Here is a 16,269-nt window from a genome sequence, read left to right as displayed (position 1 = left end):
CAGGGTGTTACCTTTAAGGACAAGACTGAATTCCGGTCAACAGCAGTTTACTTTCAATGAGACAGAAGGTGACTAAGCTAATGAACAACTGTTCAGCAATTCTGTCCTAAGATTTTTCGAGGAATTAGCTAGTATGCCTCTGTGGCATACAGTCATAATCAATACATTTGAAGAACGTGATGTATGCTGTGTTCAATAAGGGAAAATATTTGAATAAAAATTTAAAGTCCACTTGCACAAGAATATTTCTTAGTTGGAGTAAAACCATAACCTAAGGACAGACTGAGGGCCACAAAGATGTATACAAATTTCACTTGACTGCAGGCTGTTTAACCGAGATTTTGTAGAACTGTATAAACAACTACTTCTAAATTACACTGCAGAAAGGTAAATAACTAATATAAAATATAACCCAAGGGAAGAGAGAAAAGAATTAGGATGAAAAAAATTTAAGGGCCAGGAGTTCCATGCGCCTTGGACTGCTGAGAAATGGGTGGCCAACATGCCCATCTTGAGAAAAAGTAATAAACACAGGACCAGCTGCTGTTCCAAAGTTAACTGCCTGCTGATAGTTTAATTTGAAACAACTTCAGAAAAGCCCCACACTAAGTACTATGGCAGTGGTAGACCAGCCAATAAAACTTTTCAATTACCCAACTGATACACCATATAAATGCTTCATTTTCATTCCCATCACACTAGGGGGAAATGCTAAAGTTACCTTTCTGAAAACCACAACAAAACAACAGTGTGTGTGTGTGTGTGTGTGTGTGTGTGTGTGTGTGTGTATTCTCTGCAGGACGACAAAAAAATGTTAATGGTCCTTTCACATCTTCCTTTGCAAAAGAATTTCCCGCCCACAAAACCTGTATACATTGAAATGTTTCACATTGTTTATGGCATTACAGATGCTGCAGCAAAAGTAATGTTTCTCTTATAGCTTAGAAAACATAATGCCAGAAAGTAATTACACACGGCCATAGTTTATAGAGGTACAGGCATCAAAACATATGGTCAGGGAAATGCTACAGAATTACAGTATTAAACTAACCTCAGCAGAGCATGGTATTTTGATAGATATACTTAGAAAAGAGAACAGCTAAAACAAGTTAAATCTTTTGCTTTTAGCTAATCTATTTAAACCACAATGTGATGATAGTTAAGTGTCAAAATAAAATCTTAAACATCTTCATAAGATCAACAACAGGATACCAATGCAGAGAACCAAGACCCTTTCAAATTCTTAACGATATAATGATTGCTATAAGTTTTAACATCATCAACTATTAACTCGGAGTGTACTAAACTATGTGCTACAAACATTCTGCATGTTGTTTCAGTCTCTCCCTGTGCTGGGTGACATTTCAGGTCACACTATGGGGAGGGAAGTTGTAATGGGCTCTAGAGAACTTGGAACAGTACCAAACACCAGGAAGCTATCTGAGATTTGGGAAGAAAACAGACATGTACGGTATATAGTATTTAAAAACTTAAAGTAATTGTGAATGAAAACAAAAACTTAAAAAAATCTATCTTGGAAGAACAATAAAGGTTTTCCTACATACCTATATACAAAGATATGAACATAAAGATGGTTATTGCAACGTCATTTCTAACTGCAATGAATTGGAAACAACCTAAATGCTATCAATAAAGGGCTGGTTAAATGAATTATAACAAGGTTACACTGGAAATTTTTATGCAGTAGTTAAAAAAATAATGAAGTGGAAACTGACATGGTAATACTTTCTAAATAAGTGAAAAAGGCAAATTGACAGAAATACATATATATGTATATATACAGATATACAAACATACATATAAGCACACATACACACATATATATGGCCCCATTTTTTTCTAAATATTACTTAAATATGTGCCATATATACACATAGAAAGCAGACTATGATAGACACTGAACCACCACTCTTAAGTCACCTATGGGATAAAGGCAGATACCACATGTTTCTGTACTACTAAAAAATGTTTTCATGAGATACTCGTAGAACTCTTAAGTGACAAAAAGGAGATAAAAATTTTCAGAGAAATACAAGATGCTTCTGGTAAAAGGAGACACGGGAGCAGGACTATAAGTAGAGGTAAAATCTGAACAGTGTTTAATCAATTTTTTTCTGAACATTCTTGACTATTTCCTCCATTTAATTTTTTTCTTTAAAAAGAATTCACTCAATTTTATACTCATGCCCTATAAAAACATCTTCTTCACTGTCATAGGATTCAAGGTCTCCTGATGGCATTTTTTAAAAAAAATTATGAAAATATGCAGAGTTTTTTTTTTTTTTTCTTTGTTTAGAGACAGGGCCTCACTCTGTCACGCAGGCTGGGATACAGTGGTATGATCATAGTTCACCACAGTCTCAAATTCCTGGGCTCAAGCAATCCTCCCACCTTAGCCTCCCAAGCAGCTAGGACTGCAGGCATGAGCCACCATGCCCAGCTAATTTCTAGGAGTTTAAAACAGTATAGATATTGCAAATCCTATCACTTAGCTTAAGAAATAAAGAAGTAAAGATACACTTGAAGCTCCCTGTGGATCCTTTCCTGGCCCATCCATTTGATAATCAATATTCTAATTTCACTACTTATGACTTCGCACATCTTTTTATACTTTTAGTACCTATATGTAGTCACAAAAATATACAACAAACAATGTATTGTTTGTATTTTGCCATGTGGTCCTTGTTGTAGTAACTGTCCTGTTGTAATGTGAAAGCAGCCCAAGATGATATGCAAACGGGCATGGCTGAGTTCCTATAAAATTTTAATTACAAAATGGTGGCAGGCCAGATTTGACCCATTTGCTGACCTCTGCTTTATATAAATGGTATTATACTGTATCTATCCTTCTACAGCTTGCTTCTGTCATCCAAAATTATGTTTATGAGATTTATCCATGTTCTCACATACTACATATCCTTAATTCAAACAGGGCTACTCTGAACTGACAAAGATTCTGAATCTTTTCCCAGTCCCATCTGTGTACTTCCTTGTAAAATCCAGTTTTGGCAGTCAGTTTAGCAAGATCAGTTTTGGCAGTCAGTTTAGCAAGAATCCTCATCTTCAATATCAGATTACTCTTAACACCTGATCAGGTTCAATCCCCCACCATCCTCCTGGTGATGTCTGATCACCCTGGTCTGACTTCAACAAGAATCCTATTATGTCAGCTTAGCCATAATCCCCTTGATCCCCGATGTTTCCTCTCAGTAATTTTCTATCCACTGACCCCCACACCCTGCTCCTTTACTATAAATTCCCACTTGCCCATGAGTTGAGCCCAACCTATCTCCCCCACTGCAAAATCCCATTGCAGTTGTCCCTATACCTATCATGATGGTCCTGAATAAAGTCTTCCTTACAGTTGTACCAAATTACATACTCTCATATGTACTTGGTATTTTCAGTCTTTGAGATTTCTTTGCCAATTCCATGGAAGTGAAATGGTATCTCATTATCACGTTAGTGCACATCTTAATCCTAGCAAGGTGAAGAATCTTTTCGTATATTAACTGGTTACTTAGGTTTCATCTTATATGTGTCCCCTACCCGTATTTACTTGTCTTTTTCTTCCGTATACGTAGTTTTTCTTTATCCTGGATACTAACCTTTGTCGCCTACGTGCACTGCACAGTCATTACTTCCCTTTTCATATGCTTCTGATGTATTCATGTACATACATTTTAAATTTTCACATAGTCAGATTTATCAGTCTTTTTCTTCATGGTTTGTATTTGCTGAACCTTAAGAACTCACTACCTCATAAAGATATTCTTATACATTTATTTAAAATGTTTCCATTTTACTTCTTTCATTTCTTTAGATTTTTATCTCATGTCATAAGATAAATCAAATTCTGTGTAGATTAAAAATATGGATAATCAGGCCAGGTGCGGTGGCTCAAGCCTGTAATCCCAGCACTTTGGGAGGCTGAGACGGGTGGATCACGAGGTCAGGAGATCGAGACCATCCTGGCTAACACGGTGAAACCCTGTCTCTACAAAAAACTAGCCAGCCAAGGTGGCGGGCGCCTGTAGTCCCAGCTACTCAGGAGGCTGAGGCAGGAGAATGGCATGAACCCGGGAGGCGGAGCTCACAGTAAGCTGAGATCCGGCCACTGCGCTCCAGCCTGGGTGACCCAGCGAGACTCCGTCTCAAAAAAAAAAAAAAAATATGGAAAATATGGATAATCAGTTATTCAAGCACCATCTGTTGACATCTGCTTTCCCTCACTGATCTGTAATGTTGCCTCTATCATATCACATGACACAGAACTCTATGTATTCATCTATGTCTGTGGGCTCTTTAGTCTGCTTCAGCAACCTATTTCTATGTTTGCTGACAAAAAAACTGTCTTAATTACTTACAAGAGTCCACCTCTCCTCTTTGATCTTCAAAATTGCCTTAGTCTTGCTCTTCCTTACACATTTTAGAATCACTTTGCTGAATTTCCATTTTCTTACTTCTATGATTTTTAATGAAATTTCATTTAATTTTATTAATGGATATCGAAAGGGATTATGACAGCTGACTGTAAGAAGGCTTTAGGGAGGCCAAGATTCAAATGGCAATTTTTGAGAAATAGAGTTAAGATTCTTTGTTTTGCCGCCTTCTTTTTTTGCTTCTGTAAAATATTTCCTTGTAGTAGGTAAAACATTTGAGATGAATTAGGTGGTAATTCAGACCCCTAAGTCATCAAGACCTATTATTTAGAGCTGGTGGGGTGGTAAAAAGAGCTCTTAATTTTCTGTTCGTGGCACTGACTGCCATAGGGCTTAACATTCTTATTATCTTTTAGCTCCTACTTCCCTCTAATTAGTTTCCCAAACTGCCATTCCATGGTACTTTTTTCTAGATGTTATTAATAGCTATGTCTGGGAAAAGAAGTTATAAATTCAACTAAATTTTCTAATGGGTGTGTAGTGTAGCTCTCACTTGGAGTTTTATAATGTACTTGAGTGTATTAAAGACCCTGAGGAGCATCACAGTAAAGAAATATGTCTCATTTTGTTTAATTCGCCATTTCATAAACTTTTCTGCATATTAACACTTATTTCTTGACATACTGATTAATAATCTACAGAAGAGAGTTCTGTGGGACATCAATTTGGGAAATTGTGTGTTTAAACTAACAAGGTTGAGACAAGAACAACTTAGATATTTCTCACATGTATATCAATCAATCGGCAGCAAGCAAATCAACATCAAAACAAAGTAATCAAAAAACACCCAGGATGCCTTTTGCTTGGGGTCTTAGTGTTGGCCTACATGTGATAAAACTTTTCCTTTAACTTGACAAGAATTATGTTTTCCTTCTTAGTCTAGCACTGAAGTGAAAGAACAGGCAGACGTCCCAGATTTATTCACCTCTTACTACGAAAGCTATAGGAGTGTGTGGCCTCTAAAAACACAAACAAGAGAAATGCATTTGTTATCACTGCGGGGCTTTGAGCCCATCATTCTTGCTGCTGAGTGGCCTGAGAACCGAAAAACATACCAAAATTAAAGGACTTTTTGTTTATATTTTCCTCTTTCCGCTCTGTTGATGCAGCAGGTATTAATCTGCTTGATGCACTGCTGGCCTGGCAGGATAGCCCTGCTTAGCCGAGGATGGCAGGAGAAGAACAGGTCACCGCCAATGTCAGCAGATACCGTGGACAGAAAATGATGGCCTTTCCTGAAAAAACATTTCCCCTTTCTTATAGGGCATCACTTCTTGCTGTTGTAACACACATATCCAATAATAGTTGTGGGCGAGCTTTTGAGAGTCAGGTTCTTCCTGATTTGCAAGAGAAAAATACTGCCATTTCCCTTTCTCTCCTCAAAATACCTTTGGCATTTATTTATTCAACAGTTATTTATCATTTATTGTGGGCCAGGCAATCTACTAAGTGCCAGGGTTACCAAGACCAGTAACAGAGTACTAAAGAACTTGTTTATACTAAAGTATAAATAAGAGATTAAAAATACAGAGAATACTTTCCGAATACCCTCAAAAGTACCACAGCATTGCCTAAAATATAACTGTAAAGACTGGGAACTTCACTTTAGGGTCAATAGATTCTCAGAGATTGGGAGTGTAAGTCCACAATAATGGACCCTCCATCAACCTGGTGACTTTTTCTTATATTGTATCCTCAGCCAGAATAGAGACTCACAAGAGGTATTTATTGGCTATTAGTGTGCAAGGAGCTGGAGCCATCTAAAATAATGACTTAGCCATGCGTGAATCTTCTCTATTTTTATTTCCAGCGCTAGCTTGTTTAGCTTTTCTTTGACAGTATTACTTCACAGAGTAGCCCATTCCATTTTTGACCAGCTCTGTCAGGAAATTCTTCCTCATTTTGTGTAGAAATATATCTCCCTCCAAGTTCCACCCACAGAGGTGCATTCTGTCCTCCGGGACTCCCAGGAACACACACAACAGTTCTCTCCACTGTTTCTTTCTATTTTGAAATTTTCATGTGTACAAAAAAGCTGAAGAAACAGTATAAGTAACACCGATATGCCTTTCGTCTATTCACCAATTATTAAGTTTCCAATATCTGCTTCTTTATTGCTCATCCTGGGTTTTTTCCCCCGAATTGAGATTTAGTTGCTAACATAAAACTATATCACCCTTATATTAATACCTTGGCATATATCTCCTAAGAATCACATTCTCCTGCATAATGACATTTCTATTCTACATCTTAAAAAGTAATGTTTAATAAAATATTGTTTAAAATAACATCCATGTTTAAATTCTCCCCTCCCCAACCTTTTTTAAAGTTGGGATTTTTTAGTCCTAGATTTTTTTTTTTTAATTCACATATTAGATTTGGTTGTTAATATATCTTTGGTCTCTCTCTCTCTCTCTCTCTCTCTCTCTCGATGGAGTCTCACTCTGTTGCCCAGCCTAGAGCGCAGTAGTGTGATCTTGGTTCATTGCAACCTCCGCCTTGGCCTCACAAGTAGCTGGGATTACAGGTGTGGACCACCATGCCCAGTTAATTGTTAGTAGAGATGGAGTTGGCCATCACGTTAGCCAGTCTGGTCTTGAACTCCTGACCTCAAATGATTCATGTGCCTTGGCCTCCTAAAGTGTTGGGATTACAGGCATGAGCCACCACGCCCGGCCTCTTTGGTCTCTTGTTATCTGGAATATTCTCCCAGCTTTTTTTTTTTTTTTCTCCCTAGGACTACTACATAAGTATACTACTTATCTCACTAGTGATAATATACATGTTGACCACTTGATTTAGATGGTGACCACTAGGTCTCTCCATTAAAATGGTAAATTTTCCCCCTTTGCAATTAAAAACTGATCTATGGGGTGATATTTTAACAACTTTTCCCAATAACCTTTTCTTCTTCTTCTTCTTTTTTTTTTTTTTTTAACAGCAGCTGGTATCTTTTGGTTTCCCAACAACTTTTTACAGAAGTTTTAGCTGCTACTGATGATCTTTGCCTGCATCAACTATTACTTTGAGAATTACAAAATGATGATTTTCTAAGTTCTGTCATTTCTTCTACATGGGATCCATTATCATCATTTTTTTGGATACTGAAATTACCCCAAAATTTGGCCAGTGAAAATCCCTTGATGCTACCATCTCTTTTTTCAACATGACCCCATTAGTTAAGCACTTCCTAGCTTTCTACCACAACTAGATGTCCAGGATCATCTTGATTTTCCCTTAGCCCAGACCCAGAATCTGCCATTCCTCCAGTGGCCAGGGTTCCTCTTAGCAGGGAACAGTATTTATTAGGAAGATTTCTGCTAGTTTCCTCCACATATCAGCCTCTGGGTGTTTGAAGCCAGTTATCATTTCCATCCCATGCACTTCCCCAAACTTCCATATCTGGGTTAAGTTCTCCCAATTCCCTCACACCAGTCTTCCTATGGTTTAGCTTTGACTTTTATCTTACTCTTCTTTTTCACCTTCCCTGTCCCAGCTCCGCTGCTATATTCTAGACCAGTGGTCCCCAACCTGACTACACATCAGAATCACTGGGGGACTTGTTTTAAGATACAGATTTTGAGGATTCATTCGAGACTTATTAAACAGAATCTCTGGGGTGTCAAAGTCCTTTCTCTTACATTGCTTTATTTTTTTTATTTTTTTTATTTTTTTTTTGAGGCGGAGTCTTGCTCTGTCGCCAGGACTGGAGTGCAGTGGCCGGATCTCAGCTCACTGCAAGCTCCACCTCCCGGGTTTACGCCATTCTCCTGCCTCAGCCTCCCGAGTAGCTGGGACTACAGGCGCCCGCCACCTCGCCCAGCTAGTTTTTGTATTTTTAGTAGAGACGGGGTTTCACCGTGTTAGCCAGGATGGTCTCGATCTCCTGACCTCGTGATCCGCCCGTCTCAGCCTCCCAAAGTGCTGGGATTACAGGCTTGAGCCACTGTGCCCGGCCCCTTATTTTTATTTTTAACAGAGATGAGATAGTGTTTTGCTATGTTGCCCAGGCTAGTCGTGAACTCCTGGGCTCAAGTGATCCTCCTGCCTCAGCCTCCCAAGTAGCTGTGATTACAGGTGTGAATCACCATGCCTGGCTGCTATTTTTCTTTAGGTATCTAAAATAAAAGAATCTTAAGAAATGTTCAATGATTATGGTGGTAGATACATAATTGTACATGCCTGTCAAAACTAATAAGATTATACACAAAAAAGAATTTTAACATATGTAAATTGCACCTGGAAAACAAAAATCAGTCAATATTCTAATACCCAGCTATATTCTTCTCTCAGATTAGGTCTCACTAACTTATTTTGATTGACAATTTCTGCAAAATGCATTGCTACTCTAAGTAATAAAATTTTTATAGATTTTATATTTTTATTGATTGAGGTCAATGAGGATTTGGTTTACCAAAGCATTCAACCCAATAAGTACATTAACAATTCCCACAACATAAAATATTTTAAAAAGGTGGTGGAATATGGAATAAAAAGAAATTAATATTAGAAAAATTATAATCTTTCATAGTACTGGGTTAAAAATATTAAATATAGCCTGTCAGTCCTGCCTATGAGAAGTCAGACAATTTTTCATCTCTAACTTTGACAAGGATTTTTTTTTTTTTTTAATACTTTAAGTTCTAGGGTACATGTGCATAACGTGCAGGATTTTTTAATGTACTCTTCAGTGTCGGAGAATTCTAGTGAAATACACTCAGTGTGGTTGAGAGCTTAAGTGATACAACCTTCCCTGGCACTTGAAATACCTAACAAAAACATAAAATAATCCATTTGAATATATACATACATACATAATCTAAAAATCTAGAAAGAAACGTACCAAAATTTTAGCAATAGCCAGCCATCTCTGGCTGATGGAAGGCAGTCTGGGTTTTGTTTTGTTCTGCTTTTTTCATGCTCTGTATTTTAAAAATATTTTTTAAATTTCTACAGTGAGCCTATATTCATTTTATGATTAGGAAAACAGCAATACACACTTATAAAAATACTGGTTACAGGGAGGGGAGGAAAATAAGTCACAAAAATAAAGAAATGAGAGTAAAATAATTTTTATGAAAATATATCTGTCAATGATAGGAATTCTTAAAATAAAACGTTTTCCAGGTAGTCAACAGTTTTATATGAAATTTTTATTCAGAGAATGAACAAGATTTTCCTAATGAAGCTTCTCTGAATGCCACAGAAGATTCCAATAGACAGTAACTCTAAAGAGGACACTTACATTGCCTCCCAACAATACTTTTCAAATAAGAAGCTTTATACAGGATTATCAGATACTGTAAATTCATACCTTGAGGAACGGTGTTCTGGTTTATTTCGTTCGTTGCGATCTGTAGAGAAAGAAGACGGTTACATGTGAAAATGTTCTTTAAAAGCTCTGGAAACAAGTTTTTAAATACCAGCTGCCCTACCATTAGATTTCACAAAGGACTGTTCAAAGGCAGTTGTGTCTTCCTAACTATAAGGCTCTTCATCACAGTTCGCCTGACAGGCAGAAAAGACACAACGAAGGACAGGCGTAAAAGCATATGGTTTGTTAAAATCATCATTGGAAAACGTATCGTTACATGTCTTATTTCATTTTAAAAGATCTCTCCTGTGCTAAATACTTTGCTAACACCAGAAGAGATTTAGCTAAGGAAAGAAAGCAAGGAAACTGCAAAGCCACAGATTACTCAGCTCAAAAAAATCATTCCATGAATCATGGCTGGCAGAAGCTTCTAACAGAATGGGGAGGGGGAAAAAATGAACAGTCAGCTACAACATCTGCAAATACTAAGACCAATACAGCTTCACCCTTAACTATCTATCACCCAGAACGTTTCAGAAGTTGGATTTCAATGTTTCTCCAGTAATTAGATATAATGTGGCCTCCATATAAAATTTTTGATTGTCACAACTGGGAAGAAGGGAGCTCTTCACGGGTAGAAAGCAGGAATGTTGCTAAAGGTCCTACAATGCATAGGGCAGTCCCTTTCACCAAAAGAATTATCTCATCCAAAATGTCAGTAGTGCAGAGGTCGAGAAACCCTGCTATAGGGTAAGAAATAAGAGCACAGATGCTTGAACTTTTCAAAAGTGCCTCCTCTCTAGACTGCTGTAAAATGCTATTAATCAACCTTGAGACTATCAAATATAAGAGGAACAATCATAAAACCCACAGGTTGTCTTTTTTGAATCTGAATAACAATTTTTCCTCCACTGTATGCTTAAAAATTAGAAATAAATGAAGTAAAAGGCCGCAGTGTCATGCAAAAATAAACAATATAAAACAATATACAAACCACAATATATCCTAAGCAAGGACTTTAAGAAAAAATTCTATGGAATATTATCAAAATACAGTTTTCTATAGTATCTTCTGAATTAATGCTAACAAGATAGAATTTAATGGCAACGTAAAGATTAGACAGGAATTCTTTTAGTTTTTCCTTAATTTTACTGCTGGTGGAACAGAATAAGAGGATGATGAAACATACTCTAAAACTTCTAGAAAGAAATGTGGAAGAAAAGGAATAGGATTTATACAGTTAGACATACGTAACAGTTCTTTCTGAATGAGTTCATAATAAAAAACAAATGTTTTTCAAAGCCAAAGAGTTATACTCATGAAAACACCATTCTCTGAAAGACTAGTAAGTAAAAAAATTCACAATAAAGCATGTCTGCTTAGATACAAAGCTTTCCAAACACATAGTGTTAGCACGTTTCTGGTTCCAATTTCTCTACACTGTGACTTAGTATTACTGCAGCTTTTAAAACTTTTCTGTTTTAATTTAACTTGGTTTTACCCCTCCCTTAAATGAAAAGATCATGTTTTTCATTTGATGAGTATTAAGATTTTAAAGTCATAGTTAACGCAGGGCACATTTAAGTCATTTCTTTCAATCATTCTCCTCCAGTTTTTAGCCTGCTAGCTTCGCTACAAAAAATGACGTATAATGTCTTCAAGTAAAGCCAGAAACTGAAGACAGATTAGCTATCCTCATATAACAAAGCAACAACTCTTACCTGTGGCTAAAGTCGAGCTAAAACTCTGTCCAGAACATCATTTGCTGTGGCTGTGATCCTAGTTTCATAGTTTATTTAGGCATGTAATAGCAAATTTCCCCACTAATCTTCCTAGTGGTACAACACACAAGAGGAAGGGAGAAACAGAGTCACGATGCATGTAAACAAGACTCAGTATCCAAGGGCTTCCCTCCAGGGCCTGTTCTGATTGGCAGATGTGCTATGACCAGTCTGCACAGCTGGAATGTGGCCACTCAGGAAGCCAATGGCTCACAGCTCTCCTTCATTCTTGGTTAAAACAGGAAATTCTACAGTCATTTTTACACTTTCTGCTCTAAGAAAATACGAATGCCTTCTCACAGCACTTCTCTATTGAACCAGTAATTAAAATTCAAGATAAGACTTGATTATCTGCTGGGGGAAGTTTTAAAAATTTTCCTCCAAATTCACTATTAGTGTTATCTGTGTTACATTCCTGTGTAAATATAGATACATAGTACTTATAAAATGTTACTCCTAAGAACTCATATAGTTGATAATCTGAGGGTAAGGGTAAATTATCCATTACTCACAATATTTCCCATCCCTCACCTCTTGACAATGAAAAACAAATTGAAACACATGTTCTTGGCTTGATTTTTTCCCTCAAAGTATACAAATATTTTGATTTCACATTTTGCCATAGAGCCATATTTTAGCTTAAATACATATAAATAATGGTGTGTGTGTTGCGTATCTGTGTGTCTTATATACTTACACTTTTTCATATATTTACATTTTAAACAAAGTAATTTTCATGACAGTCAGGATTATTGTGCAATTGTCAAGAAATATACTAGCAGAAATAAACTTTCTGGCAAAATAGTAAGTGGTTATGATTTTGTTCCAAAAGCCAAGACTGAACAAAACAAATCATGAGGGTGGATTCAGAATCTGCTTTCTTGCCAACAATAACAAAACATTTGGATAAAATCCCCTTAAGAATGAGAGCAGATCTACAGCAAACATGGAAATTTAATTTGGCTATATATAGTGCTTTAAGTGTATGGATTTTCTTTTAAATCAAATACTCTTCAGCACATTCTCCGAATTTTTTCTTTTTTCTTTTTCTTTTTTTTTTTTTTTTTTTTGAGACAAGGTTTCGCTCTGTACTCCAGGCTGGAGTGCAGTGGTGCAATCACAGCTCACTGCAGCCTTGAGCTCCTGAGCTCAAGTGATCCTCCCATCTCAGCCTCCTAAGTAGTTGAAGTAGTTAGGATTACAGGCACATGCCACCATGCTCAGCGAATTAATTTTTTTTTTTTTTTTTTTTTTTGGAGAGACAGGGTCTCCCTATTTTGCCCAGGCTAGTCTCAAACTTCAGGACTCAAGCGATCTTCCTGCCTTGGCCTCCCAAATTGTTGGGATTGCAGGTATGAGCCACCATGCTCAGCTTTCCAATTTTTTAGAGTTTCCAATTTTCAAATAATTGGGGAAGAATATTTCTAAAGCTTTTCTGAACTTCTGCATATTTAGAAATCATATGAATAACTTTCTGGCCCAAAGTCTCACCATTTCTATGAAAAAAAGAGTTATAAAAATAAAATGCCTTAACTCTAAAATTTGCCAAATGCTACACATTTGCTATGGATGATATACTTATTCCAGGGGCCCGCCCAGCAGAGCATGATGGTTTAGGTCACTCAAAGACCAGCAGGACATTCTCAGTGTGAGGGTAATCATGGCTGGGTAACCATGTAATGCATTTGTAGATATGTATGACTGACACACACACACACACACACACACACACACACACACCCCTCGTGTGTTCCTTGTCCCTCTCATCCATGCCTCATGGTTAATAAAGCTAACTGAGGAATAGAAGAGTACTCTGTAAGCAGAACAAAGGCAGAAAACAAGGCAGAGGCTGAGGGCCATGGTTCACACCTGTAATCCCAGCACTTTGGGAGGCTGAGGTGGGTGGATTACCTGAGGTCAGGAGTTCGGGACCAGCCTGGCCAACAAGGCAAAACCCCATCTCTACCAAAAATACAAAAAAATTAGCTGGGCGTGGTGATGCACGCCTGTAATCCCAGTTACTCAGGGGGCTGAGGTGGAAGGATCACTTGAGCCCGGGAGACAAAGGTTGCAGCGAGCCAAAATCACGCCCATGCATTCCAGCCTGGGTGATGGAGTGAGACTCTGTCTCAAAAAAAAAAAAAAAAAAAGGCAGAGCTGGCACAAAGACTGTTGGTTGTGTATGTATAAATGCCGTAGGGGAGATGTGAGGGATGCAGTGGGGGAACCCATGGTTTGTCAAGGGGACTGAAGAACAGTTAGGAGAGTGGTAGGATGTTATCACGGGTTAAGGACTCTGTGTAAGAACTCCAGATTATCCACGTTTTCTTTTCATGTCAACTTGGTTCCATGTAATCTAGACACATGATTCCAATGTTTATGTATTTAGGTGTTATACCACTTATGTAGAAATGGGCCCCTACTCTGGCAGGGACAGCTTTTGGGTACAGCTACACAGATCCTACTGATGTGGAATCATTCAGGGTGATTCTGACTCTAATAACACTTTGAAATGGAAATGACAAAAATGCAAATGCCATCTTTGCTTTGATTAAAACTAAGAAGAATAGCCAACTTAGAACTTATTAGAATCTGTTGTAAGACATTCAGGCTTTGATGATTTAGCTTTGATCACTTAACTGGAGAGAAAAATCAAACCCCATTGGGTAGGGACTTACTTTACTAACTTAAGTTGGAAATGAAAGACCTGAAATCATTCTTTGAAATTAGGGGGAAGGCTCAGTCTATATGAATGAATATATACAGATATACTCACAATGGAGTAAGAAGTGGTTTAAAGTGAGTCTTTTTTTTTTTTTAATTGAGACAGAGTCTCACACTGTCGTCCAGGCTGGAGTGCAATCTTGGTGTGATCTCGGCTCACTGCAACCTCTGCCTTCCAGGTTCGAGCAATTCTTCTGCCTCAGCCGGGACTACAGGTGCATGCCACCACACCCAGCTAATTTTTGTATTTTTAGTAGAGACGGCATTTCACCATATTGGCAAGCCTGGTCTTGAACTCCTGATCTCACGATCTGGCCACCTCGGCCTCCCAAAGTGCTGGGATTATAGGTGTGAGCCACCACGCCCAGCCAAAGTGAATCTCTTATATCTCATCTTGGCATATCAAAATCTCTTTAGTAGGAGCATTACCAATGAAGTGATTCTGCAGCATACTCCCAAGCATTACTGTTAAGTTCCAGCTTGGGAGTATATATAGTAGATATCATTTTTAAAATATGGATGAACCCTACATTAACCCTTTGTGCCATTCAGAATTAACTAAAGGTTCCTTGGGGCTGAAAAGGAATTATTTGCAGCAGCAATGTCATTACATCTTTACTTATGACAAGCAGAATAAATAAAACAATGAAGTCATCCATTATAAGACATAAGATACCCAGTGTTCACACATCTTACTCTGGTGATTCTTTAAAAGATTGCGGCCGGGTGCGGTGGCTCAAGCCTGTAATCCCAGCACTTTGGGAGGCCGAGACGGGCAGATCATGAGGTCAGGAGATCAAGACCATCCTGGCTAACATGGTGAAACCCCGTCTCTACTAAAAATACAAAAAATTAGCCGGGCGAGGTGGCGGGCGCCTGTAGTCCCAGCTACTCGGGAGGCTGAGGCAGGAGAATGGCAGGAACCCGGGAGCCGAGATCGCGCCACTGAACTCCAGCCTGGGCGACAGAGCAAGACTCTGTCTCAAAAAAATAAAATAAAATAAAATAAAAGAGTGCATAATTGATTCCAAACAAATAGAACATGGATGGGATTTTACTTATCAGATACAAAAATTTCAAATACTTTTCTAAAAACTTTAAATGGTTCTTATATTGAGAGAAAACTGCAAATATATATATAATATATATTTCAACTATATGCTTCAAGCATATATATATACACACACTTGAAAAGAAGGCAGTGCTCATTCTACAAAGTTACTGACACTAACTAATATGAATCCACCTCTGCTTTCTATTTGACAGCCTTGTTTAGGTGTGTCTCCAAACTGATTTTTATTTACATTTGAGATTCCCACAGTGATGGTCTATTCTTTACATGAGAGCTTTTCAATAAATATATATTTGTTGTTGCTGAACTAACACATTGTTGAACTTAAGTCAGAAAGTTCCGACTCTCTTGGTTAAAAAAGCCAAGAAATTAAAGAGGGTCTCTGTCAGTTACCACTGCAGGGGAGAAATAAGACATATGACAGAGAAGTTTACATGGCTGCTGCTGCCCACGCTTCTGTGGATAAATGGGAAAGTCTGGTCTACAGCACTATCAGTACTGACACTGTTCATTAATTAAAGTGCCTAAATTCATTACAATTCATTAAAATGCAGTAACCTAATCACCCAGGAAGGGAAGAATTGGAGATGGAAAAGAAGTTTTTTCAAACAAGAATTTATGTCTTGGCTGGGTGTGGTGGCTCATGCCTGTAATCCCAGCACTTTGGGAGGCTGAGGCGGGCGGATCACTTGAGGTCAGAAGTTGGAGACCAGCCTGGCCAACATGGCGAAACCCTGTCTCTACTAAAACTACAAAAATCTGCAGGACATGGTGGTGCACATCTGTAATCCCAGCTGCTCAGGTGGCTGAGGCAGGAGAATCGCTTGAACCCGGGAGGTGGAGGCTGCAGTGAGCTGAAGTCACGCCACTGCACTCCAGCCTCGGGGATGGAGCAAGACTCTGCCTAAAAAAAAA

At 38.1% G+C, this 16,269-nt stretch overlaps 1 protein-coding gene across 1 annotated transcript in view; it reads right to left on the bottom strand.

The window, feature by feature from the left end:
- SH3D19 (SH3 domain containing 19) overlaps positions 1-16,269 on the bottom strand; it is a 192,167-nt gene that overhangs the window by 90,315 nt on the left and 85,583 nt on the right. The window contains exon 2 of the mRNA XM_023227552.3: positions 9,778-9,817. Coding sequence (XP_023083320.1) covers positions 9,778-9,817 — 40 coding nt within the window. The remainder of the gene's footprint in view (positions 1-9,777; positions 9,818-16,269) is intronic.

The sequence above is a fragment of the Piliocolobus tephrosceles genome, chromosome 3, assembly GCF_002776525.5.
Source record: "Piliocolobus tephrosceles isolate RC106 chromosome 3, ASM277652v3, whole genome shotgun sequence".
In the NCBI taxonomy this organism is placed as follows: domain Eukaryota; kingdom Metazoa; phylum Chordata; class Mammalia; order Primates; family Cercopithecidae; genus Piliocolobus; species Piliocolobus tephrosceles.
Note: the sequence above shows the minus strand (reverse complement) of the source record. Positions and strands in the feature narration are given on the sequence as shown.